Source organism: Miniopterus schreibersii, assembly GCF_964146895.1.
Source record: "Miniopterus schreibersii genome assembly, chromosome: 10".
Lineage (NCBI taxonomy): Eukaryota > Metazoa > Chordata > Mammalia > Chiroptera > Miniopteridae > Miniopterus > Miniopterus schreibersii.
The window spans coordinates 46,837,132-46,864,520 of NC_138110.1; the positions used below are offsets into that span (position 1 = coordinate 46,837,132).

At 42.9% G+C, this 27,389-nt stretch overlaps 1 protein-coding gene across 3 annotated transcripts in view; it reads right to left on the reverse strand.

The window, feature by feature from the left end:
• PIEZO2 (piezo type mechanosensitive ion channel component 2) overlaps positions 1 to 27,389 on the reverse strand; it is a 324,709-nt gene that overhangs the window by 24,839 nt on the left and 272,481 nt on the right. For 2 of the 3 annotated variants that reach the window (XM_081148248.1, XM_081148246.1), the window contains 8 exons: positions 23,897 to 24,011; positions 19,628 to 19,687; positions 15,451 to 15,617; positions 13,548 to 13,714; positions 6,386 to 6,553; positions 3,270 to 3,758; positions 1,862 to 2,120; positions 375 to 557 (listed from right to left, as the gene is read on the reverse strand). In XM_081148248.1, the coding sequence (XP_081004374.1) occupies positions 375 to 557; positions 1,862 to 2,120; positions 3,270 to 3,758; positions 6,386 to 6,553; positions 13,548 to 13,714; positions 15,451 to 15,617; positions 19,628 to 19,687; positions 23,897 to 24,011 (1,608 nt within the window). The remainder of the gene's footprint in view (positions 1 to 374; positions 558 to 1,861; positions 2,121 to 3,269; positions 3,759 to 6,385; positions 6,554 to 13,547; positions 13,715 to 15,450; positions 15,618 to 19,627; positions 19,688 to 23,896; positions 24,012 to 27,389) is intronic. The other variant, XM_081148247.1, reaches the window with a different exon arrangement.

The following is a 27,389-nucleotide window of genomic DNA, read 5'->3' on the forward strand; positions in this document are numbered from 1 at the left end:
AAAATGATCGACTCCAGATTGTAGCTCTTTAATATTCTGGCTTAAACTAGAAGTAAAATTTAGTCTAACAGGCATTAAGCTATTATAAAACACTCATGCAATTCCCACAAATGTGGATTAATTATTATATGTTCAATCCAGAGTAGAAATATGGGGAAATTTGCTCCCAGATTTGTTGTAAGTTCCATTATTGAGCACAGAGTATTGGAGAAAATGTCCACGAAATGAATATAACTGTTTTTAAAAAAGCATACAAGTAGATGCCACCCACTGGCCCCTCAGGACTGTCACCAATCCTAATGTTCATATTCTCTAGGACTAGTACAGGGACAGCAAATACCAACACGTGCTGGCTAACTGTTAACATGCAGTACCTTCAAGATTGATCGATGGAAGAAAAGAGCCAGGAGCTGAATGAGGTCATAAAGAACATAACCTTCTTTCTTTTCCACACCTATAATATTAGGTGGGTGGTAAGGTTTATCCTTGTGCAATTCCACATGCTTATTCCAGGGGAAAAACCCAAATTGGAAGAAATACTTGACCACAATTGTCACCTACACATGGAAGATAGAAATTAAAAAAAAAAAAAATCCTTGTAAGAATAGTTATATAGGAGAAACAACAATATAAAAAACTAAGAAAAATCCACAGTTTTGAATGATAGAAATGCACACAATTATGTGGAACAATTACATTATCATTCCTGCAGACCATTGACTTCAGAACAGGAGCTAAATCTTACCCTCGGGAGTGCCTTTGATCGTAGGTATATCAGGGCCAGTCAGGTTACTCGTGATGTGACATTGCTTAAATAATTTCCTCTATTTCTGAGAAGTAGGCTAATTTATTCTGATTTAATTGATACATATATAATTATCCAGCTATTAATGTATGGTAATTAGGACACAAGAACAGAATAATGTCCTTATATTTTACGTATTGCTGTCATTTGTCATCTTTATGAACATATCATGCAGTTTTAATGTATACATCAAATGTATACATTTTTCACTTTACTCCAATCTCTTTTCTTCTCACCCCTTTATTGGTCACTGGAATTTTTTCTCAAGAAGAAATAAAAGTAAATGAAACAAACTGGCCAGTTGTGCTGGTATAAGTGTATAAATGTAAAGACTGTTAAGTAGATTATTATATAACTTTGTGGTTTGATGTGTGGAAACTGGCCTAAGTTTAAAAATGGGACTGCCCAGCTGGGCATGGCCCAGCGGTTGAGCATCGACCTAGGATCCAGGCGATTGGGGTTCGATTCCTGGTCAGGGTACATGCCTGGGTAGCCGGCTGCAGTCAATCAATGACTCTCATCATTGATGTTTCTATCTCTCTTTCTCCCTCTCTTTTCCTCTCTCTGAAATCAATAAAGTTATATTAAAAAAAAAAAAGGGGGATCTACCCCTGTTGCATTAAACTACACTCAAAGGGCTTACTGTGTTGTTTAATTCAGCATCTATCCATTCACAAAACATTCCCAGGCCCCAGGCACTATGCTTGGTTCTGCACAGCCCTGCTGTTACTCAGTGGTTACTATCACAGGACAACCAGCTTCAGGAGTCTGCCCCACCACTCACCAGCTGCCTCACTGTGGGCCAATGATTTAAGCTTATTAAAGCTGGTTCCTTATGTATTAAATAGACATGATATTAGTACCTATCTTGTGTGAGCTGTGAAATGTAAAAAGACACATAAAATTACCGGCACTAGGTAACTTAGTTATATTCATTTGTGTGTCTAAGAATATCGGTCGAAGGGCCGGTTCTGTGTGAAACTATCTGGGAGTCGGGCGGCCCCCCTGGAGTGAATGCCCCCAGCAGCTGGCAGGAAGGTTCCCCGCGGGGCCCACCTCTGTGTAGACAATGGCCATCATCCAGAACCGTCTGCTGGGCCTGGGGACAGACAGCATGGCCCAGAGGAAGATCAGAATGGGGAGCACGAGCGTGATCATGGAGGCGGAGACCATGTGGTTCAGGATGATCACGAAGTAGCAGACCATTTCCGAGCGGGCCACCAGCGTGTTGTACATGGCGTAGAACAGCAGCAAGAAGCGGGGCTGGTCCACGTAGAATTTCTCCGACTCTTCCAGCTCGTCGTCGTGGAACATCCTCAGAGGATGAAACGGCAATGCATGTGTCTTAAGGTCTCCAAGTTCCTACTTCCCATGCTGCACGATCCTTCCTGTCCTTCCCCCTTCCTATGTCCCCAGGTTTCCCGTGGGAAACCCCAATTATATTATCGCAGGAAGGGATGCGAGCAGCGTCTGTGTGGCGCTGCCGCGCGGGGAGAAGCCCCGCAGCTGGTTCTGCAGGTGCAGAGCAGGCGCCTCGACGCCCGTCTGTTCGCCGTGGACACTGGGGGCGCTCCCCCCGCCCCCCGCCCGTCTGTTCGCCGTGGACACTGGGGGCGCTCCCCCCGCCCCCACCCCAACCCCCGCGCAGCCCGCCCCCCGCCCGTCTGTTCGCCGTGGACACTGGGGGCGCTCTCCCCGCCCTCCGCCCGTCTGTTCGCCGTGGACACTGGGGGCGCTCTCCCCGCCCTCCGCCCGTCTGTTCGCCGTGGACACTGGGGGCGCCTCCCCGCCCTCCGCCCGTCTGTTCGCCGTGGACACTGGGGGCGCCTCCCCGCCCTCCGCCCGTCTGTTCGCCGTGGACACTGGGGGCGCCATCCCCGCCCTCCGCCCGTCTGTTCGCCGTGGACACTGGGGGCGCCTCCCCGCCCTCCGCCCGTCTGTTCGCCGTGGACACTGGGGGCGCCTCCCCGCCCTCCGCCCGTCTGTTCGCCGTGGACACTGGGGGCGCCTCCCCGCCCCCCGCCCGTCTGTTCGCCGTGGACACTGGGGGCGCTCTCCCCGCCCCCCGCCCGTCTGTTCGCCGTGGACACTGGGGGCGCTCTCCCCGCCCCCCGCCCGTCTGTTCGCCGTGGACACTGGGGGCGCCTCCCCGCCCCCCGCCCGTCTGTTCGCCGTGGACACTGGGGGCGCTCTCCCCGCCCCCCGCCCGTCTGTTCGCCGTGGACACTGGGGGCGCTCTCCCCGCCCCCCGCCCGTCTGTTCGCCGTGGACACTGGGGGCGCTCCCCCGCCCCCCGCCCGTCTGTTCGCCGTGGACACTGGGGGCGCTCTCCCCGCCCCCCGCCCGTCTGTTCGCCGTGGACACTGGGGGCGCTCTCCCCGCCCCCCGCCCGTCTGTTCGCCGTGGACACTGGGGGCGCTCCCCCGCCCCCCCCCCCGCACAGCCCCCCCGCCCGCGGGCCTACTTGTTCAGCAGCAGCTCGCTGGCCGTCAGCTCGTGCGTCAGCGGGGGCAGCACGCTGGACTCCAGCCGGTCGGAGCGGCTGTCGTCGGGGCTGACCGCCATGCGGCTGGGCCCCGCGGAGTCGTCCTGCGAGCCGAAGGACAGGCGCTCGAAGCTGACGGCCTTGCTGTAGGACGGCGGCGCCTCCAGGTCGCCCTCCTCGGTGGAGGACAGCGGCAGCTCGGCGTCCGCGGCGGGGCCGGCCTCCTCGGACTCCTCGGTGTCCTCGGCCTCCTCCCCCTCCTCCTCCCCTTCTTCCTCCTCCTCCTCCTCCTCCTCCTGCGGCCCCTCCGGCCCCAAGTCCACCTCGGCCTCGCTGGCCTCGCCGTCGGAGTCCTGCGCCCCCGTGTCCGCGTCCTGCTCGGCGTCCGCGTCCTGCTCGGCGTCCACCTCCTCTATGGTCTCCGTGGTGCCCTGGCGCGAGTAGAGCATGGTGCACTGCGTGGGCTCGCTGTGGGGAGGGAGAGGGGCGGCACAGGCCTGGGCTTAGAGTCCGCGGAGCCCCTCGGCCTCGCAGGCGCCCGAGCTCTCCCAGAGAAGAGCCCCGAGGCCTGTGCGCAGCTCGAGCACCGCGGGGTCCCCCTGCCGCCCCGCGCGGTGCCCTCGGGGAGTCAAGGCTGCCTGCAGACGGCGGCAGCGCCCCCTCCTGGTGCCCTCGGGGCCCACAGGGCTGCCTGCAGACGGCGGCAGCGCCCCCTCCTGGTGCCCTCGGGGCCCACAGGGCTGCCCGCAGACGGCGGCAGCGCCCCCTCCTGGCGCCCTCGGGCGGTCACAGCACAGCGGAGCACCAAAGCCAGCTGCCCTGCTTGCGAGGCGCTGCACCCACCTGGGCCTGGAGCTTTCAGAAACCGTGTCGAGACTCCCAGCCATGGGGTCCAGTGTGTACCCCCAAACCAAGACGCAGCACAGCGTACCGACCATGAGGTATATTTTAAAGCAGGCTGTGCATGGGGATGGGAAGCTTTGCCAGCCTGGGGCCGCCGATGCCGACCCAGATAAACTCTACTCTCAGTCCTAAGCAGGACCCAGCCAGGCCCAGGGCAGGCCGGCAGGAACGATAACATACTGGCCACGCAGCCGCGTGCGTTATTAGAAAACGGTCCGCTTCTGCCATGTTTGTGCCTTCTCCCTGGTTTTCCACCCTTTTTCTTTTTCTTATTGGTGCTTATTACCTTTGACTGAATTTTTACACCCCCCATCTCCATCTCCCAGTAAGCTCTTTGTCTACCCACAGGAACACCCACAACCCCCCTCCCCCCGTGTGATGGCTCCTCGGCTGCTTGCTCCACCCTCAGGGCTCACTCCTGCTCTCTTCTCCCAACTGCTTCCACTGATGTTCTTCTGCGGGCTCCCCCTGGAGTATTCACCTCCCGTCAGCTCTCTACCCTTATCTCCACTCTCTTTTTGGCACCCTGTTCTTTTCTCTTGCATTTTCCTCTCCTCCTTTCCGTGTTTCATCTTCTACCTTTCCCTGGCAGGTCCATGCAGAAAAAGGTTGGAAATGAAAATAGAGCTGTCACACCAGTGAAATTCGTGGCATGCTTTTAAAAAAATATTGTTTACCTGGGACACATCCAGCCCCCAAAGGGCAGAGGGACAAAAATGACCTGGAGATGTGGAATCTGTGTGTATAAACTATAATTTGTTAGATTCTGAAGTATGCACTGTTACCTGAATGGCATATGTGGGCACTGAGGGTCCACAGACACTGAGATTCTCAAATGCACACGCTGTACCCATATTTCTCGTCACTGACACAAGTGTAGACATGGCAATGAATAAATGAATGAATGGATGAGACTCGGCTGAGCCCTGAGGCTGAAGAACCAGGTATGCATGAGGTCTTGGGACCTGCTAGGTGTTGAATGCTCCCAGGGCTTTGCCCTCCGCGTGCATGCACATTATGTGAAGGCTCCTGGAATGCCACGCCAAACAGCCTTTTGCTAAGGCTTACCTCAGTTAGACACAGCCTCCTCGGAAGGCCATAACATTGACTGATCACCCCAGGGAATTTCCAGACCACTGCAGCCAACCCCATACCAGTTCTAACTTCCAGTTATACTATATTCAACGACAGGAATGCTCTCTAAGGTTTTGGAACTGGTCTGTCCCCAAAGGGATTTAACAAATCCTGGTACCTTCAGGAATTAACAAAGTGGATCAGAACGGACCGTGTCTGCCAGAGGACATCTCAGAGGGCCCAGGCATTCCATCATTGCCAGGCTTGGCGTACGCAGCACCATATTAAGGCATAGTATTAAGACACATAGCTGCCCGCAAAAAGAGGTTAACGACCCTCTGATTTGCCGAAACTGAAATTGGCTTTGGACTGGGTTATTCTGGTGTCAGGACAAGCACAACGTAGCTGATGCTTCTGTGCCTCTGCTGACCATTCAAAGGCAACTCAAAAAAGAGTTTTTGGATTTTATGCTAATAATTTCATTTCTAAATGGTTATTATTTTATGGTAGGATTTAATGAGAAAACTTAAGCCCAAAGTAATATTTTCCAGACAAAACAAGTTAGTCTATAAACATAATATACTCTACTGTATAATACCATTCTTTTGAAAAAATCAGTGGTAAAATATATTCTGACTTTTATGTCAGTTATGCATATAAAATGTGGGCAGATTTATTCTGTATCAAAAAATGACCACATATGGCAAATTTTCAAGTGTTTTCCTACTGCATGTATCTTGGGATGAAATCATGAGAACAATTTTTCTGACTTTCCTGACACATTTTCCCCTGCGAGGACTGCTTACGTGAGCTCTCGATCAAGGAGGAAACATGCTTATTTCTTCGAAAGTGAAAAGTGTAAAATACTTACAAAATGGAGGGCAATGTTTATAATAAGGGTTTTTAAGAAACTCCTAACAGACAAAAACTAAAGAGCTGTTAGTTTGCTAGAATGCTGTCCTGGGAGCAACCAGTTATGCCCCAGAAAGGGTGGTGGTTGTGCTTCAGTTATTCATGCAAATTCTTAAAAGAAGAAGGAAACAGACATCACACAAACTGATATTTGCAGTGAGACGGGGGAATAAAAGTATAGAACAAAGCATGCACAAGTTAAGCACCTTGATGCTAAACTGCCACTGTCAGCTGACGAAGAGGACATATCCAAGCTGAGCATTTTACGGAGCCTAGGTCGAGCACGCTCACTTGTTTTAGGAACAGTTTCTGGTCCATCTAAATCATCAAGGGTAGACTGCCTTGAGAACAGCATGGTTGCTTCAGTGTAGCAGCTAGCAGCGCAAACAGTTACAGAGACACAGTGTTAGCACCAGTGGTAAATCACTTTACACGTGGGTCAGTTGAACAACACACCGCCATGCAGCGAACCACACACAACACCAACACCGCGGCAATGACGACCACCGCAGCAGGCTCGGGGCAGGGAAGGACCTGTGCGGCGGGACAATAAAACACAATAGTGCTGGATTTGACACAGTATATTGGCTAGTGATAAATTACAAAATGTCACTCTCTGGGTGGGATACGGAAACAGAGTAATTTTAAGTCCCGAAACTCCTCTCGCAGAGAATTCATTCTCATTAAAACTTTGCAACCGAGGTTTTGTTTATTGAGAAATATACGCTTTATTTGGAGCTCCTTGAGTTTGTTGAGAGCGTTTTGTGACCAAATTGCTTAAGCAGAAATATCTGCTCATGTAACATTTTACATAAAATATTTCAATTTTTTAAAACACAGTCTCCACAATGAGAGAGGGAAGCTCAGGGATGACCACAACAAACTGAATATTCCACCCCATTTTCCGAGTGATATTCAGTGAAGCCAAACGAGATGCCTTGCATGTGGAAGAGATGCTGGTTGATATGCAACTGGATATAAACCAACATCAAAAAAAAAAAAAGAAAAAAAAATAGTACAAAGAAAACAACAAAGGAGGTGTAGCAATGGCAGGGTCATTTTGTCTGTTAACTTTTCATTTTGCCTAATGAGCTTTTTCTTGCAGGTCATGTTTTAGATCTTGATGGATATCATTGGGTAAGAACCCACTGGCTAAAATCCTCAGCTCCTGTTCCCCAATGAGGCAACACCTGGGGAGGGAATGAGGGCAGATTCAGGACTGAGATGCTACTGGGTGAAGCTACTGAAGGGGAAGACGCAATAGAGTTATGACACAGACATGACTTCAGTTCAGACACATGGCTTAGCCCCAAAGAGCCTATGAGGGCGACTCCTGGGATATGGATCTTCCAGCCTGACCGCTAATGGCTCGGCTGACCCAGGAGAGCGGGCCTCTGTGACACAGGATGATTGATTCCACAGCTGACACTGTTAAGCTGAACATCTGTCTTTATCAAGTGACCTCACTAGGAGGCCTATTCTATGTCCAACCAGCACGGCCAGATGCCCTCAGGCAGTGACTGTGAGGCAGAAACGGGCACCATTCAGCATGTAACAACCTCTGGGGCTGGGGAGCAGGGAATTTGAGTCACTCACTCGTGGGGCCAGTTAAAGGGCTTTTCCGGTTCCAGGTGCTTAGCACAACCCCACCAGTGCTCCAGTGGGGTCATCCTGCTGTGGTGTCACAGCTACATGGCCAAGAGACGGGCAAGCCAATGAGAGGTGAGCATGTAAGCAATCGGATGGTCTCTAATAAGGACACAGAGGCTGACTTTTAAAAAGAAGACCTTAACTCCTTTAGATGTCACCACGTCGTGAACAAAATGAGGAGATGGCAACAAGGTAAACTAGAAATGCATGGACAAACATGGGGAGGGCTGGGCTTGAGTCTCCACATGGACATTAACTGGCTGCTGGGTGTTAGGTAAGTCAGTTCCCCTCCGTGGGGTCCCAATTTCATTATTTATGAGATGAGGGAACTGGATCTTTGAATTTCTGTATTTCTTTTCATATTTTTAGAGGTGCAACCCCATGGCCTTTTTGGAGTCTGCAGGCAGAAAGACATGGGGCATGCTCAGATTTTCTGCATGAGAACCATTGACCTAATCCCTATATTGTTAATTCTTGCATTGAGTTCTATTGTTCCATCAGCCCACCTTCAGACCCAAGGCAATTGGGTTATCTGGAGTATGACTGACTTGTTGCCCAATCCAGGACAGTTTTAAGTGTAAAAGGGAAAGGGAGGAGCTTTATAAAAACAGGCCCAGAAGACAAGGCTAAATGGATGGTGGTTGTCACCTTTCAGGGTTACACAGCAACCTCTAGGTGACATTTCTCAAATGATAATCAGTCCCTTCATGTCTAGGAATGCTCCTTAGGATGTCAATCATGTTTCTTGCAGGAATTTAAACCAATGTATTTTCTGGGAAGGTAGATGATTTCTGATTTTCTAAAATAACCATTAATAAAATAATTGCTATTTTACATCTGGATTTGAAGGAAATCATGGCTGTTCTAATAAGTCAAAGGGAATATAAATTCATTTGGTAGGTTCCCACCCCAGCCTCCTCTACGTAAGCCCAAAGGTAAAGATGGGTGACATGGATGCCAGAGCTGGAGCCGGAGCTGTGGTGGGTGAGAGGGCTCTACCCAGGCTGGGTCTTCTGCAAAGGGGGCGGGGCCATACTGAGCATGTGAGTCTCTACTTGGGGCGGACTCTGGACCCTGCCCAATGACACAGGTATTGAGAGCAAGCTTCTTTACTCCGCATACCTTCCAGCAATCAGCAAGGCTTACTATAGACTCTAGTGTAGGCAAATTGGAGATTTGAAAGTTTTCTAAAGCAAAGAAACTAGGAATGCAGCTCAGCCATTAATAAAAGGGATATATGTAAATTCATTTCCTAACAACAGACATAATGACATAACGGGCCCTATTGTGTCTCCCTTTTCTTTAGGTTCAAAATAGAAAGTAAAAATTGCCTAGCGTGGCTCAGCGGTTGAGCATCGACCTAGGATCCAGGAGATGGCAGTTTGATTCCTTGTCAGGGCACATGCCCGGGTTGTGGGCTCGATCCCTTCGGGAGCGTGCAGGAGGCAGCCGTTCAATGATGACGTTTGCATCATTGATGTTTCAACTCTCTGTCTCCCTCTCCCTTCCTCTCTCTGAAATCAATAAAGATATATTTTAAAAAATAAAATAAATAAATAAAAAGTGAAAATTAATTTTAGAGGTACTGTTTTTTACTAGTAAATTTATTGATTGACCATTTTCAAATTTGGGGGATATTTTGACAGTCTTTGTTAAAAAGCAATTCATGGCTTTAAATATCTTCTATTATGGATACGGTTTTATATTTGTAATTTTGGGTGAGCTTTAAGGGCAGTTATTTGATTTCATTTTAAACAGTTCTTTTTCTTCTTCTATTGTTATCCCTTCTAAGTTGTGATTTATAATTTTAATTTCTTAATTGCATACATTTTCAATTATTGTGCAGTTAAAAGTTACTAATATAGAAATTATGTATGTTTATTTTAAGGACAATTTCTTTTCAATTCACGTTCTAATATTCTCTTTGCTCTCTTTGATTAGTATGATTTGGAATTTGGTTCTGGAGCAGTTATGCTCAAGCCACACTCATGTATGATATTTAGGAGGCTTCTGAAACCCTTGAAATTTTGTGGAAAAAATTGTATTTCTGTGCACTTTTCCCTTTGGGAGACAGTACATAGCTTCATGAAATTTCAAAAGAGGTTCATGAGAAAATGTTACCAGCCACTATTAGTGTCATTGCAAATTAATGAAGAAAGGTTAGTTCATCCATCCCCCTTTTTACTTGCCAAGCTTAGGGATCCACATAACAACAACAACAGAAAGTCTCTGTATTATGAAATAAGGCAAGAAGGGAGGTAAAAAAATTCATTTAAAATTATTATTAATCACATTATGGGGCACCTTTTTTGAAGAACAGATGCAAATATGCAATAAGCAAATTATATACTATGCTTGTATATAACTGTATTCTTAACTCTGTGGGAGGACATATTCCCAGTTAAATTTAACGTGACTTTTAGTTAAGATAACTGGAGCTGTCGAAAGCCTTTTATTGTGAAATTCAGAAAAAGGAAAACAGTTTGCCTCAGACCTTGCCCACATCAATATGAGCAGAGAGGTGCTGTCCAAAGCTGGGTGAAGTGGGGCAATTGTATATGGTATGCACAAATAAATAAAAGGAATATGTTTTAGAAAATATACATCTAGAATATCTCAACATTTTACTTCTCCATTCTCCCATTTTAAAAAATGGTTATTTGGCCCTGGCCAACGTGACTCAGTTGGCTGGAGTGTCCTCCTGTGCACCGAAGGGTCATGGGTCCATTTCCCGGGCAGGGCACAAACCCGGGCTGCGGGTCCCATCCCTAGTTGGTGCGCCTGCGGGAGGCAGCCAATCAGTGTTTCTCTCTCACATCAATGTTTGCTCTTTCTCTCCCCCTCTCCCTTCCTTTCTCTCTAAAATCAATAAAAACATATCCTCAAGTGAGGATTTAAAAATAAAAAGGTTGTTTGGTCATGAATAGTTATAAAGTGGGTGAATTTGGAAACTTTTAGATTCCCCAGTTCATTTCCATTCCCCCTGTGACTGGGAAGTAGCGTCAGTCATTACCTTGAACATTCACTACATTCAGGCAAATCTCTCCTCCCTCGCCTCCCTGCCAACGCTCCTGAGCACGCCTGCAAACATGCCTCGCAGTCCGCCTATACTGTAAAAGGAATGGCTACCATGAAAAAACTTGGATTATGGAAGAGTGTGTGTAGAATGAGGGTAAAAATGGACTTTTAGTTTTAGCATGAAAAGGAATTAAAGAGAAAATAATTCAATTTAAATAATCGAGCTATAGCTATAGAGAAAATTGTTGCAAGAAGAACACATTTAAGAAGATTGGTAGCTTCTAAATAGGACAGTTTTTATGGGTTGTCAGCCAAAACCAACAAGAACCAAGAATGACTTTTTGTCTCAGTGGAGTCTGTCAAAGGAGAATGAAGGTCGCTCACGAATGCTGACTGTGGGACGCTTTCAGGAAGACACACAAGGAGGTGCTGTCAGCTCCCGCCCACCGATGCAAGACAACACTGCCTTCACTTTGTAACAGACATTACCAATGGTTTCAGAAATCAATTATTGAGAAATGTGTGTATGTGTGGGTAGAAAGAGAATGAGAAATTTAGTTTTATTACCGTGCACAATGTTCTAATCATCAATTATTTTATTCTAGGAATTAAAAGCATCTTAAACAGCATCTCAATTAGCAAATAAATGTTTTGACCTTAAGCTCTTAAGAGTTTCTGTCCTAAGTGTCTCTTCTGTTCACAAAAATATATAATAGCTGAGATATATCTATTCTTTTGGAACTTATAAATAAGTGAATATTATTCCCAAATTAAAGGAAAAAATCTCTTATTATTCCTCAAAGGCTTTTAAAAGAATCAGTACCTATTTGGGGGGAAGTTTGTGTGGAGAGTTATATCCATAAAGAATTGTACCTGTACAAAAATCAAATTTAAATCAATATAAGTATGAATACAAACATTTTTTAAAATATAAAAATTAGGTCTTAGCATGTATACTATTTTTTTATTCTCACAGGAGGATATGTTTTTATTGATTTTAGAGATAGAGGAATGGGGGAGAGAGATAGAGACAGAGAGAAAGGGAGAGAGAAACACTGATGTGTGAGAGGAACATTGATTGGCTGCCTCCAGTATGGGCCCTGACTGGGAATCGAACCTGCAACTAACTGAGCCACCCGGCCAGGGCAGCATATATACGATTCTGAAACTTGAGGGTTTTTAACTATATATATATATATGATATTCTCCCATTACCAATTAATTTAGATCTGCATCAAATAGATTATTAGAATAAAAAATAGGCACAATTAGAGAAGCTCAAATATAGCAATTCAACAGCTTAAAATAGCACTTCAAAATAAACATTTTTTTACCCACCTCTCCCCATTCAGGTTGCAATTTCAACTTCTAACTATCCATTTTGGGTTTGATAACTTGGTATTGATAAAACAGCCTAGTTCCTTCCCCTCTTTCATCTTGCAACAAATTCAGTATTTGTGAAGGACAAGTAGTCCACTAGAGCTGGGTGCCTTGCTCAGCGTATGAAGTATGACTGGGAGTAATCCAGGAGCTTCTCTAACCAGCAGTGGGAACACGGCCCATCTCTGATGTCCTTATACAGGAGGAATTTCAGGCCAAAATTCCACAAATAATCCTGCAGGTGAATCTTTCTTCCCAGGTTAAAACCACTTGTCTTTATGTGTCTATCCCAGAATCAAGCCCAGGGTCTGGCATGGAATAGGTGCTTTTTAACATGTTAAATGAAAGCAATAAATACGTGAATGTCCTCAGTGATACAACTTTACCTATGAGATGGACACAAGGTGTAATTCATTCAGTCCAGCTAATTTCCTTAGGCATGTCGTTTTCCTCCTAAGACAGGACTTCTGCTTTAACTAGAAAGTTAGATCTGTACAATGGACAGCAGCTATCTAAAACACTGTGGCTTTTCTGGGATGGCAGGAGGAAAGACAGGTCGATTCCCAGAGCTGGCCTGAAGAGGCAATGAGAGGCAGCACACCATTTGGTGGCTGGGAGGCTGTGCTCTGAGCTGAACTAGACGGTTTTAGATCCTGAGTCTGCTTCTATATTCTTTCAAGCTGTGGGACTTTGGGTAAGTTACTTAACCTCTCTGTAACTGAACTTTGCCTTCTGTAAACTGTGGGTGATAACATTATGCATCTCATAGGATAAACGGAGGTAACCCATACACAGACTGGGTGCAAGTGATCAATGCATGTTATGAGACAATGCGTGTGATCACACACTGCAGGGAAGATGGAAGCTGATGCAATCGCTTCTTGGACTTTTATTATGAATCATAAGTAACCATTCTGAAAGAAAAAGATCAAAGATAACAACAGGTGGTAGGAGATACTAGTATAGAAGATATTTTGTGAAAAGGCATTTTTAAATGGAGCTGCAGCCCTTGACACAAATAGTAATTTTGTCATTGGGAAGGTTCATCCTTACTTGTCTCCAGCTTGGAAACCACTATCCTGTGCCTGTGACTCCTACAGGTGTTTCTAATAGTGTTTCACTGATGCCTGATTTTCTCTCTCTCAGTCTAGGGGAGGACAGTATTTCTTCAGCTTTGCTGTACCTATGGAGACATCCAAGAGGGTGGGGATCCAGGTAAGTTCTGTTTAACTTTGCCTCATCCATTCATTTCTCATATTGATGAAGTCCACCGCTTTTACCTTTGTCAAAACCAAACCCACTGTTTAGAACGTGAAATACCTGGAGATGCTGTCATGGGAATCCAAGCTATCCATCCTGCGGGCTGTCTGTGCGCCTGAGGCGGCACCGGGACGGCCGTCGAGTGTGTCCAGGCCCGACTCTCTGGAGAGGTTCATGATGTGGTTCTGATAGTACATGTGGATGCTTTCCCGAGTGGGAACGTTGCCCTGTAGCGAAGGAGACATTGCCACAGTCCTTACTTCTCTCTGCAGCCACCTGGCAGTTCTCAGTGCTGACAACGCCCAGCCTGATACCATGCACACCTTGAGCAGAGTAACGCCGAGCTAGTGAAGCTGGGGACTGACGTCAACTCATTGAATTAACGGTATCCAATATTAGCGGGTAATGCCGTACAAGAAACCCCTCTTGCTTACGGATGCAGACGGTCAAAAGTTATAAACTTCCAGTTGAAAAATACGTGCCGTGGGGATGTAACGTGCAGCACGGTCACTATAGCTAGTAGCACTGTCCTGTACGTGGGAGGCCCTCCTCACCCACAGGGGACACAGTTCAAGGCCTCCAGGTGGGGCCTGAAACCGTGCAGAGTGCTGAACCCTATGTATACTATGTTTTTCCCTACACATACATACCTATGATAAAGTTTAATTTATAAATTAGGCATAGTAACAGATTAACAACAATAACTAATAATAAATTAGAACCATTATAACAGTAATAAAAGTTATGTGAAGTGGTCTCTTTCTCAGCAAACTAGGACAGAATTTTTTCATCTTTCTTCACAATTTCACCCATAGAAGATTCATTCTTACCACAGGTCTTAACAACCTCAGTATACGACCTTTTCTTTTCCTTATTAAACCAGTAACTTTCACCTTTTCGCTTAACGTAAGCACCTTATGGCTTCTCTTTGGCATACCCGAATGTCCAGCATCATTTCTGTTGCACTTTCGGCCATTATTAAATAAAATAAGGGTCACTCGGACACAAGCACTATTATGCCACCACAGTGGATCTGATGACCCACATGGCCACTAAGGGACTAACGGGCAGGGGGGCACACAGTGTGGAGACGCTGGACAAAGTGGCCCACATCCTGGGCGGGATGGAGAAGGGTGGTGTGAGGGTGCATCACCCTACTCAGCCCGGCAAGCAATTTAGAACTTATGAATTGTCAATTTCTGAAATTTTCCATTTAATATTTTTGGATCGTGGTTGACCAAGCACAAAAAGTAAAACCATGGATAAAGAAGGACTAATGAATTTGAAAGTTACTAAAAGAGTAGATCTTAAAAATTTACAAGACAAAAAATTGTAACTATGTGTGGTAATGAATGTTAAGTAGACTTATTGTGGTGATCATTTCATAATATATATAAATATCAAATCTTTATGTTGTATACCTGAAACTAATATAATGTTGTATATCAATTATTTTAAATAAAATTTAAAAAAGAAATTCCTTCTTATATGTAAGTTTGTAGCTATGTATGAGTATGTATGTAATAGTAACTTTTCCAGAAATGAACTATTATTTTTAAATATAATATATAAGCCATATATGACTATAATTTGTTGCTCTGCATATATCCTCAAACTTCTGAGGATCAAACTTCTCAGACTAAACAGCGTAATCCTTTATTAGGCTCGGCAGAGTCTGTGCACCTGCAAACTCTGATGAGGCAAGGGGATAGAATAAATAAGCTGGCCACTCTCCCAGCACTGTGTGTGTGTGCGTGTGCGTGTGCGTGTGCGTGTGTGTGTGTACAGTCTGATTTTAATTCTGAGCATGAAACAGATTTAAACATACAGGAAAATAAAGGGGTATGTAAAGACGGTCTGGAAAGAAAGGATTTTGTCTTTTCCTACTTGGAGTTCTGGATATTGACTTTCACAATTTTTATAATGTGGGAAGCAGCAAAAAGAATTATTCCAAGAGTGTTACCTTTTTAATTTCTCTGGTCAGCATGCATCTTTCGATTCTCAAAACTGTAGATATATCAATATGCTCCCTTGAAATGGAGTTAAGCCAAGTTGTGAAACTATCCACTGTTGCCAGAAAGAGGACCCAGGTAAATTTCAAAATATTAAATATCCTCTTGATGATATTATCTAGGAGGAAGAAAAAGAAACACAATTTCAAAGGAACAAAATGCCATTTTGTTGTGTGTAGCAGTGATGCTTTACCAGAGGCAGAACAGTTCTGGCCCGCCATTCCTCATGCGGAGGGGGCGCGGGGCTCAGCGCGACCGGAGGGGGCGAGTGGGGGCCGCCGCCCTATAGGAAGCTGCCACCGCGTCTTTCTCCACGTGCAGCGCCAGCATCCAAACCAAACCAGGGAGAACTGTTAATCTTTGGTCAGAACGTGCCAGAATAGATTCATATACAGATAATAGGTTTGGTTAAAATCAGAGATTGCATTCAAAGATATTTCTGCTATTGACAGAGGGATAGAAACAGCGCGTGTTTATCCAGGTAACTGGGTCCTGTAGTGCTTTTTCTGTAAGTCTCTTCTTTTCTTAAGTAATCATAGTTGTTGGAAACAATTCTGTTGATTCAGTAAGAATTTGATACTTCCCACTGCAGTTGCATTTCAGTTAAATCACCTGAAAGCGATTCCGTAGCGTTCGGAACAGGCACTAATAGTATATATGTAACCACTGAGCTATCATTATTCTTAATTATATTAAGCTGTGCTGACTACAAAATATTGCACATGGGATCAATCCTCCCCAAACCAAGCCGTGAAATCCCTGATGTACTTGGGTTCACCTCCTTGTCTATGCTGTGACTTGGGGAGCCTGGGAAAGCTGCCGGTGTGATAAGCTCAGCTCTAGATTGCCACCGGGCCCCTAATGTGTCTCCATGCAGCACGTGCCGTGCCAGTGCCCTCAGAGAATTCAACGTGAGCTCCCTGACCACTGACCAGGTTTGAGGAGGTTCCACAGCTGTGACCTAACTTTTTTTAAGGTCTGAATCTAAATAAAACAGAGAAGATCCCATATTAACTGTCTCGTTCATTTGTTCATGTAGCCAATAGTTTCTCAACTGGTATCCAAGGAACCCTTCAAGACATGCCACCAAGTTTTGATCAATGTGTGCACTTAAAAAATTTAGTTTTATTAACTATTTCAAACCTTGATTACAATAAAGTGAATACTTAGTAAATGTGACAATGAATTAAGAATTGTCTTGCTGTTTACTGAAAACAAACACCACCACCAAGAAAACAATTTGCATCTCTCACCCTTCCCACACCAAAAAAAAAAGAAAAAAAAGGAAAGAAAGAAAAGAAAACCAGATTCAAATATTATAGTAAAACCTTAATGAATTTAGGATTAATGCTTATAGCCTTTATGATCGTGTGCAGGGGTCAACACACTTTTTCTGGACAGGGCGTGACAGTAAATATTTTTGGCTTTCCAGGCCATACTGTCTGTGTTGCAACTAATCACTCTCTGTTGTCATGTGCAAGCAGCTGTAGGCAATGCATGAACTGTCTATGAATTGGCATGACTGGGTTTCCAATGAAACTTTATTTACAGACACTGAAATTTGAGTTTCATAATTTTCATATGTCATGAAATACTTCTCTTTAAAATTTTTTTCAAGTGTTAAAAATATAAAAGTCATCCTTAGCTAACAAGCCATATAAACACAGGTGGCAGGTATAGTTTCCTGACCTCAAATCCAATACAATCAGGTATGATCACTGCGTGACTCACCCCTGCTCTCCATCAATCCTCTCTCTACTTTATTATTATTTAAATATATCTTTATTGATTTCAGAGAGAGGAGAGGGAGAGAGAGAGAGAAACATCAATGATGAGAGAGTCATTGATCGAGCCCACAACCAGGGCATGTGCCCTGACCGGTAATCGAACCCCGATTGCCTGGATCCTAGGTCGACGCTCAACCGCTGAGCCACGCCCGGCCGGGTGATCCTCTCTCTACTTTAATTCTCATACCACAGTGTGAACTAAAGCTTAACTTTATAATGGTTAAAAAAAAAACTAAAAAGAATTTGAGAATTGAGTGACCTAGGAGGAAGGCAGACTTTCTCCCAGGTAAATGTTTGTTCTTTTCAAGATGAAAACACCAGAAGAAGCTTAGCTTTATATGGGATGGCCTCCAGACAGAGTCCAGTTGGGCAAGAGAGACAAACAAAAGTTAAACAATTCTACCTGCTGGCGTAAAAAGAACCTTGCAGTGGCCAGCTGGTAGCTAAGAAGAAAATTGGAATGTGGAAAAGGAGATGGGGGAATGATTAAATGAGAAGGGCCTGGAAGGAAGGAGCCCTGAGCTAGGCCCCCGAGATCTGGTGGGAAATCTGCTGAGGTGAAAATAGTGATCCTTGACTTTCCCCTTGAAGTAGTTTCCTGCTAAGCTGTCACTGCCTCCCACTATCCCTCCAAACCTTGACACAACTGTGTCACACCTAACAACCTTATACGCAGTGTACTTTAGGAAGAAGGGACATGAGAGAGTAATTTCAATTGAACAAAGAAGCCCAGGAAGGGAGCAGTTGCTTCATGAAGCTGCATGGAGTGAGCTGCTAGATTCCACAGAAGAGCAACTCTGAGCCAGAGAGCCCTAGGGACACCCACACCTCTTTCTACCCCATACTCCTGTGTCTGTTTTGATCTTGAGCAAGGCATGCATTTCCCACAGTAGTTTAAATAGAACCTCTAGCCATTTTATGTAGACATCAAAGGCAAGTTCAACCCCTGGAGGCTGACAGACTTGAAGTTAGTTACAACTATTAATAAACGTTACCAGCATCTTATATTTTTGACAATTTATTTTTTTCTCATATTCACAGTTATTCCCTAGAGGTGGCAAAGAGAAATATAATTATTTCACAGTTTTGCTTATGGTGGTCTTGATGTTAAAACTAAAATTGCTGTGTTGGAGATGTACATAACATGCGCTTTATTAACTTGGGTGATCACAAACTAACACGTGAAATTAGGATTTTTATTTTTACTTATCTTTAATCATAGAGGCAGTATAACATGGTTGTTAAGAGGACAAACTCTGGGTTCAGACTCCTTGGGTTCAAGCCCTCACTCTACCTCTTGGTGGCTATGTAGGCTTTGAAAAGTCAGCTAATCTTTCTCTGCCTCAGTTTCTTAACTGTTAAATGAGGAACAGGGTCTTTGAGGGGATTAAACAGGTTAATATGTCTAAAGCTCTTGGGAAAGTGCCTGGCAAAGAAGATGTGCCATCTAAAGGGTTAGCTACTATTACTGTATAAGGCTTTGTAGCAATAACAGAATATCTGGCTCCACATACGTGTGAGTGAAATTATCTGGAAATGGAGGCCAGGTTTAAGAATTGTGCCACAGAGGGCATTAGATGTCCTTCAAGAAGTCTCATTTTGAACCAGCAGGTGGCATCCTTGGAGTATTTGTGTCCAGAGTAAAAAAGCCTGAAAACCTTGCCTGCTGATAAACAATGTACACGGGAGTTCCAACCCAGAGCAATAGAGGAAACAGCACTTTCATAGAACTAGAGAGGCATTTGAGTTCGTTTCATTTGGAGAATTTTGTTTTGCCTTTTTTTTTTTCCTGCATGGAGAAATTTTCCTCCCAATCACATACTATGTGAAACCCAATGGCACCATGATGGGGCTGGGAGTTAGAAGATAGGGATTCTGTCCCTGACTATAGCTCTGGAATCCTGAGCAAACTCGTGAGGAGGTTGGCCCAAGCTCCTAGAGTACCTCTCACTTCCCCAATTCTACTTACCTCTTCCTTAACTCCCTCTTTCTATATTCTTTAAAATTAATTGACAATAGTTTTTTGTACCTCTATTCTGATGGCTTCTATGGGACATTTATAATTTGCTCTCCCACACCCCCTTTTATAGGTGCTTGAATAACAGAGTTTACAAATGGACTCTGATCAACATTTAACCCAACAGTGCAAGGGGCAGATCTACTTTTAGGTGTCACTTTGCAGTTTCACTAGAGATGATATTTCAAAGGACACTGATTATTTAGCCACAGTCCAGAAACAGTATTCGATTAATTCTTTTCAGGCAGCTTTTCATTACATAAACATTTGGGCAAGTAACATTTTCACGTTTCTCCCAGGTCAAATTTGTCTTTATTTTATTACCTGGTCCATCCGATTTCTTTTTGGCTGGCTCTTCCTCTCGGTCTTCCCACTCCACAGGGCCTGTAAGAGTGTTCAATAAACAGCAGTTAGATTTATTTAGGGTATATTAAATGCTAACCTTATCAAAGACCATTAATGATCTGACTCCAATTAATCTTCCCAAACTTATTTTCTGCTACTCTGTTTCACATCTTGTTTTTACCAGCTAAGCTGACCTTGCTTTCTTCTACCAGAATGGCAGGCTCAGTTCAACCACTATGTTTTTCAAGAAGTATTACATTCCTTTACACCCTCTGCTAAGAGTCACCTTTTCTCCTCTGGTCCCACACTATTTTATCTATACTTATACTTTAAATGAAACTTTGCAGTTTCTATGTCATTGGGGTTCCTCACCTTCCCCCATACTAGTGTTCCCTAATGGTTAAGTTAGAAGGATCTAGGGCCAGGATGCCTGTTATGAATTCCAGACCCAGCACCCGCTGTGTGGCTATGTGACCTTAGGCAGGTTAGTTCACCCTCAGGGACCTCATTGCCTCACCTGTGGGGCCCAGAGAGTAAAATGCCTTGGGCTGTTGTAAGGGGCAAATGAGTCACTGCAGAGAGAACACTGCAGCACCTGCACTTCAGAATCGACGGGCCTTATCCGCCTAGAAGAGCGACACCTTGTCCCAAGAAGGCACTGGATCAATATTTATTAAGTAATTAAATAAAAATGGATTTCAGTCCCAATATCTTTGAAATACTGCTGCCTTCGATTTAAAGGTAAACGGTGGTGCATCTGCACCTGAAATAATCTTCACGATACAGAGAAGATGAAATATTTACAAGGTGATTAGAGGACACATTTTTAGAACTGGTCGAATAATTTTGGAAGAACAACTATCTGAGAATAGCAAACACCATACTGAGGGAAAGAAAGGGGGCGGTGAGAAGAGTGTGCGGCACTAGCTCGGGGGCTACTGGGCTCACAGCCACATGACCCGCTTGTATGTGGAATGTAATGAACATGATGAAGTGATCAACAAAACAGGACCAGAGGCACGGATACCTGCAACAGACTGACAGGTCTCAGACGGAAGGGGGATGGCGGGGACGGGAAGAGATTAATCGGAGAACACGCATGCATATGCGCTTAGCCCGTGGACACAGGCAATAGTGTGGTGAGGGACTGGGGTGGAGGGGGGCAAGAGGGAGAAAATGGGGACATCTGTAATACTGGCAACAAAAATTTAAAAAAAGAAAGAAACATATATATATATATATATATATATATATGGCAGTGATAAAATTATAATAACTATGTATGGTGCCAGGTAGGTACTTGAAATATCACTTTGTAAAATATATGATTGTCCAACCACAATGCTAAACTCCTGAAACTAATATAAAGTAATATTGAATGTAAACTGTAATTGAAAATTAAAATAAAATAAAGAGTTTTAAAAGACCCTAATCAAACAAACAATATATGACATTGGCCTGGACCTAGATAGTAGGATAGTGGGTCAGTATACAGAGTTCAGAAACATGCCTCAAAGTAATGAAAACATGATATTGACAAAAGTAGCATTTAAATTCAATAGAAAAAGGAAGAATCACTTAATAAATAGGGATAGCATAATTGGCTATCGACCTAAAAGTAAATTAGATCTCTACTTTATAAAATAATAAAAACTTCAAAATGTAAGTAAAATTAGGAGGAAATATAGGAAAACATTAGTGTAATTTGGGGGGAGGGCTTTCTTAAGCAAAATGGAAACCTAGAAACTGCAAAAAGACATTCAGACTTACATGATTCAGAAAAAATTAAAAATTGTTTAGATAAAATATTATAAACTAAATCAAAAGATAAGCATTGAATTAGAGAAATGTTTTAATGTATAAAAAGGGTAATATCCTTAACACATAAGTATTTCCTAAATTAATAAGGACAAGCAACCCAACAGAATGATTTTATAGAAAATGATAAAAATGTTTAAATCTTAGGTTTGGAAGTACAAATTACCAAGAAAATAAAAAAATATTCAGTCATATTAGTTAGGAAAATTCAAATAAAAATAAAAGTCATTTAGCATCCCTGAGAAAGACAAACAATAAAAAAAAATACTACTATCCTGGGGGATAAAGCTACAGGAAAAAGCACACTCCTGTACCCCAGACAGTAGAGTGTAAATTACTGAAACTGTTTCAAAAAATGCCAATTCAAGTAAAAAAAGGCACACCATTTAATCATGTATTCTGTGGAAAGTGCAGGTTCTTTCTCACCTTCTGCTGTGCATTTAAATACACTCGGACTATGTACGGAGTTTTGTTCAGGAATATCTATAACACTGTTCACTGTAGCAAAGTCAGGAAGGAAACTTTTGTCCATTAGTGATGTAGTAGTTGAATAAATTATGCATATCCATATTACAGAATATTTTGCAGCTACTGAAAAAGGATGGTATGGATTTATAAATACTTAATTGGAGAAATGTTCATGATACATTGCTAATGAACGTATACAAGCAGTTTGTATGGCATGAACTCATTTTTGAAAAACAAAGAAAGGAAACCACCTGCACATACGTGTGCATGCCCATGAGAAAGGAGTGGAAGGGAACGCAACACGTTGTGAAGATTTGGTAGCTTAGTGGACAGGCTTCCGGGGCAGATTGTGCATTTATCTCTTTACTGATGTCTTGTTACATCAGCTGTGTTTTAATTTGTCTTATTAAACCAATGAAGTAAAATAAAATTAAAGTTACCAGGAGGCAGCAGGGGGCAGAATAGTCAAAAAGGAGAATGGTTGTGCCATTAGAGCTCTGTTAGAAATTATGTTTTCCTTTTCTTTATATTTAAATATATTTTGAATTTCACAAATATACACTTTCTTTGTAAAGCACAAAAATGTAACAATTATGTCTAAAGTTCCCTTGAATCATACCATTTAATCTCAGTCTCTCCACCCCTCCCCCAGAAGTATTCATTGTTATTAATTTTCTAAGTATTCTTCCTGATCTTTCTCTTGCATTTATACACTATTATATGCACCCACTAAAATGCAAAATATTATCTGGAGGTTTCCTTTGTTTCATAAACGGTTTCGTAATGTGTATGCCATTTTGCAACATAATGCTTTTCACTTAACAATATGTCAAGAATTGCTCTCCAAGTCAGTTCAAAGTAATCCATATCATATTTTAAACTACTGAAGGGTATTCCATTATATATTGGTAACATAATTTACTTGAGTCTTCTTCTTTATGTAGGCATTTAAGACGTTTCTAAATCTTTGTTATTCACAAATAATGTTTGATAAGTGCCCTTAGACATGTGTCCTTGCCCACATGAGCAAATCCCGCTACTGCTCAAGCCACAGGATGTGTACATTTAAAATGTTCACAGATATTGACACATTGCTCTTTGAAGCGGATGTATGATCCTACAGAAACATTCACAGTGTGTGCAAGCACTTAACTTCCCACTAGATCCAAACAGTGTTATCAAATATTTAGGCTCTTGCCAGTCTCATAGGTAAAAATGCAAAATGTCAAAATACTTAGTTTGTGTTTCTCATGTTACTACTGAAGCCTAGCTCCTTTTATAAGGCCATTTCTGTTTTCTGGTTTGTGAGTTGTTTTCATATTTGTTCATCCACTGGGTTGAATTTTTCTTTTACTGATTTTTTGGAATTTTTATTATATTAGAATACTAATCTTCAGTCAGATTTACATAATGAAAATGTTTTTTCCTGAGTGGTGCCATTGCACTTTAACTTCGCTATTAGTGTGTTTTATTATTTTCCCGCTTAGAAATGGGCTTCTATCATATGTCTTCGAATGTATAATGTTGAATATGGCATTGGTAGTTATGTTCCATTTTGGGTTCAGAAGACATATTTAAGCAAACTTTCCCTTTTTCCTTGATCAAATGTCAAAGGTTCATCTTTACTACTAGTTTTTCCCACGAGCAGCTTTTCACTTAATGATAAAGTCTTGTCTTATATTTATTTTCTTAATATCTCTCTCAAAATTAATTTTTTCTTTCTACTTTCTTTGGGTTTATTTTGCCTCTCTCCCCATTTTAAAATGCATCTTAACTTAAATTATGGTTTAATTTCTTCCAAAGGTCAGACACAAGCAATTAAGGACAAGTTGAAATCTTTGCATGCTTTAGAATTTAAGAATTTGATTTCTCCAAAGGTTCTGTCCTTTGCAGTTCCTCTGCTGTGTTCGAGGCCACGGGAGCAGAGCGTGGGCCGAGCCTGCTGCAGCCCTGGACACTCACCCTCTCCAGGCCCTTTCTTCCTTCTTTTCTGCTCTTCTCTTGCAGACATCTTTTTCTCTTTGCGCCTCTGTCGGAGTGCTGTTTTAGGGTCAGTAATCCAGGCTTGATAAACAAACTGAAGACAGAAAGTTCAATTATTTTCTGGCTTTTTAATAATTTAACTTAAAGAAAAGAGACCAACACCAAACTTCCTGGCTTTTGGAAACATTTTCCCCCCCAACACAAACTAAATAGCCCTCTCCCATACCTTTTCTTTCTTTTTACCCCTATATCCTTTCATATGCTGAGCTGGCCTATGCTGTTTTCATTATCATGAAATAATAGATGGAAACAGATCTGTAGGAATATATTTCATTCGGTAGCACAGACAATCATGATAAACTTGGGGTATATACAAACCAGCATTTCTCCCAACTCCCCTCATACCACCACTGTTTGTGAGACTTCACAACTGGTCTTTCCCATTACACATTATAAGAATAAACTGGAAGCCTCACTAAGTATCATTCATGTTCTCCCATCAAAAATACACTTGGAGTCAAAAACAAAATAACATCTTTTACTCGCTTACTTTGGGAAACAGTTTTGCACACTTGACACTTTCCCTTGTGAATAACAGCTATTACCAGCAACTTGAGAAAGGGCTTTGCAGATTGATTAGTATTTGGAGAGGAAAAATAACGTGATATTAAGATTAAGAAGTTATTTCAGATGGTATGGAAGGAAAACTTGTGCTTTTGGTTGCCTTTTGTCATTTTCATTCAAGAGCTGAAAATAGTTGCATTAGTATATTATATCCGATACCCAGGGTAGAGTCATTATGAACAGCCCGCCCACCAATAGTTTCCCAAGTCATGCAGAAGGAACAGAAAGAAAACCTGGATATACCAAGTCAGCCACCTAGAACCACGAAGCCAGGCAGGCATGCTCCCCATGCACCCACAGACACACCTGGGTCTCAGGGAAGCTGGGCTTTCTGTTATCATCAGAAAGTTAAAGGGATGTTTCACAGGGGTGCATGTAGACCCAGACGCTCTCATTTTACTGTATATAATGGTCAGATTTCTGGAAGCTTTGGAAAGCACAGTTTAAGGAAACCATGGGCACTGTGCTGTCAGTAAAACTCAAGAGGGATTCATTGTTTTCATATATGGACACATAAAGGTCAGAGGTCATTAAAAAGGAGTGTTTCTTCTCACTGGAAGAAATCAGAATCTTAAGGGCAACTAATGTAAATAAAACAATTATATTATTTCTGAATAATAAGCCCAGGAGGCAAAAAAAAAAAAAAATCCTATTTTATGCCCCAAAACATTTTGAAAAATGAGATAAACTGGAATTTGAAGGACCGAATAAAGGAACTTATGGTAAATGCTCACTGAGCATGTTACCGGGAAGCCCATCAGGAACATCTCTGAGGTTTAGTACAGTAATAAGCAAACTTGCTTCTGCAAAATATTGATTCTTCTAAAAAATCTGTTCTGCTAAATGTAAATAAGTTTTCAGGCTTAAGAGCAAAATATGGTGACATTTTATTAGAATATTACTTTTCGAGAATGTAAGAATCCCAGAAATAAAAGTAAAAATTCAGGATTTGTGAATGTAGTAAGTGTACAGCTGGAGGAATTTTTTTTTTTTTTTTTGCTCTGAGGAAAATGATACCTTTGGGCAGAAGGGTAAGAAGGAGAGGAGGAGATGCTTAGAATAGCTATTTTGAACAATAATAATAATAAAAGAATAGAACTGAAGAGGTCTTGTAGGAAGGGCAAGAGCAGTTGCAATGGGACTGTATTACAGGGGAACTCCTGGCTCTACATATGACACCTAAAGGATTAAGTCTATCAGTTCTTTCGTACTGAGAAGAGAATTCAGATAATGTAAATTAGAGGGAGGAGGGAGGGGGAAAGCATCACATGACACTCCTTTATTGGTAGGTAAATTCCCTAAATGTTTGGAAATACAAACATTTTACAGTTCCCGGAACATCTGATAGAGGGTCAGTTTGGCCTAAGTCCAACCGTTTCAGGAAAACGTTGACAATGAAGGTGAAGAAGGAAACATCTCATTTCTTACTGAGTCAAGAAATGGAAGTTCCTTAGTGAAACTTCTCAATTCTTACTTGGTAGCTGTACAGTATCATCCATTGATGGGTCTCTCTAGAGAATCAGACTCGGGTACCACTAACCATGAGTAGAAAATGCATGAAAATGCATTTAAATGACCTTTGGCTTCTCCAAACAGCACTGCCACTGCGTTCCCAACTTCATCTTAAATTCTATCTTACATGATCTTATCTTAAATTTTATCATATATATTAAGGAAAATGGAATTCATTTTACTGAAACCAGGAGAGAACTTCATTGATGTGGCAGTCCTTAACTGAAACTGGTTAAGTTTCATAAACTGTATAATTCAGGTGTGGTCCAGGACTTTACGCTGTCTGTAAGAAGATTTTTTTTTTTAAAAAAGGCGGGGGATAACTACATTGTAATCGTTCATAGAAATTCTTTTACATGGATGGAGAGACTCATATGGTAGTCATAAAAGAGAAAAGAGTCCTAGGGAAGGGACAACAGTGAATATTAAACTAAGAATCAGGATCCTGGCATTTAAAAAAATGGCAGGAACCTAGAGTACTAGATCCTGCTACTCAAGGTGGACCAGCTGCTTGCGCTTCACCCCGGAGCTTGAGAGAAATACAGAATTTCAGGTCCCACCCAGGACCTGCTGAACTTCTATAACCTGCATTTAAGTAAGATCCCCAGATAAACGGTGAGAAGCACTGGTCTTGGTCACTATCCGAACCATTTGCTGAACACTGAAGAGCATAAAGACCTAAGAGTTTTAGTGCTGGCCTCGGACTGAGTCAGGAGAAGGCTTCCTTTAAAGTACTGCACGGGAAGGGTTACTCCTGCCTGTGACTTTCCGTAATGAAGTGACACAGCAGAGGCAGCTGGCAGGAGAGCCCATCAGCGCCGTCACAGTCCCCGGGAAGGGGCAGGGCAGGGCCGCCCGGGAGCAGGCGCGCTGAATTCCGAGCGAAAAGCGGGACATGACGTCCAGTTTAGGAAGATGACGACTTAGCAGGACGGCAGAAGGGGTGGGGCAAATGGAATCTTTTATGAGCTTATTCATAATTTCACCAGCTTTCTGAGAAAAATTATTGTACTTTTCACACATCGTAACTGATGCATGCAACCAGATGTGACCCTTTCAGAGTGAGATGTGACTTAGACAAAACTACAAAAAGGACAGAAAGTAGATGTATATCTGCATTTTTTCTTCCTATTTTTCAATAGGCTCTGGTGTCCACGGAAAAACAACGATCAGATCATATGAAATTTGGCCTCTCGGAACTCTTCGTGGGAAAGTTTGTCTCACGTTTGAAAGTCTTATACATCCTTCATTGTGCCATCTATAGGACAGAGAAAATGCAGATGTAGCAACAGGGGTCTGCTTGTCTAAAGATCTACGGAGCAGAGGGTCGCACACC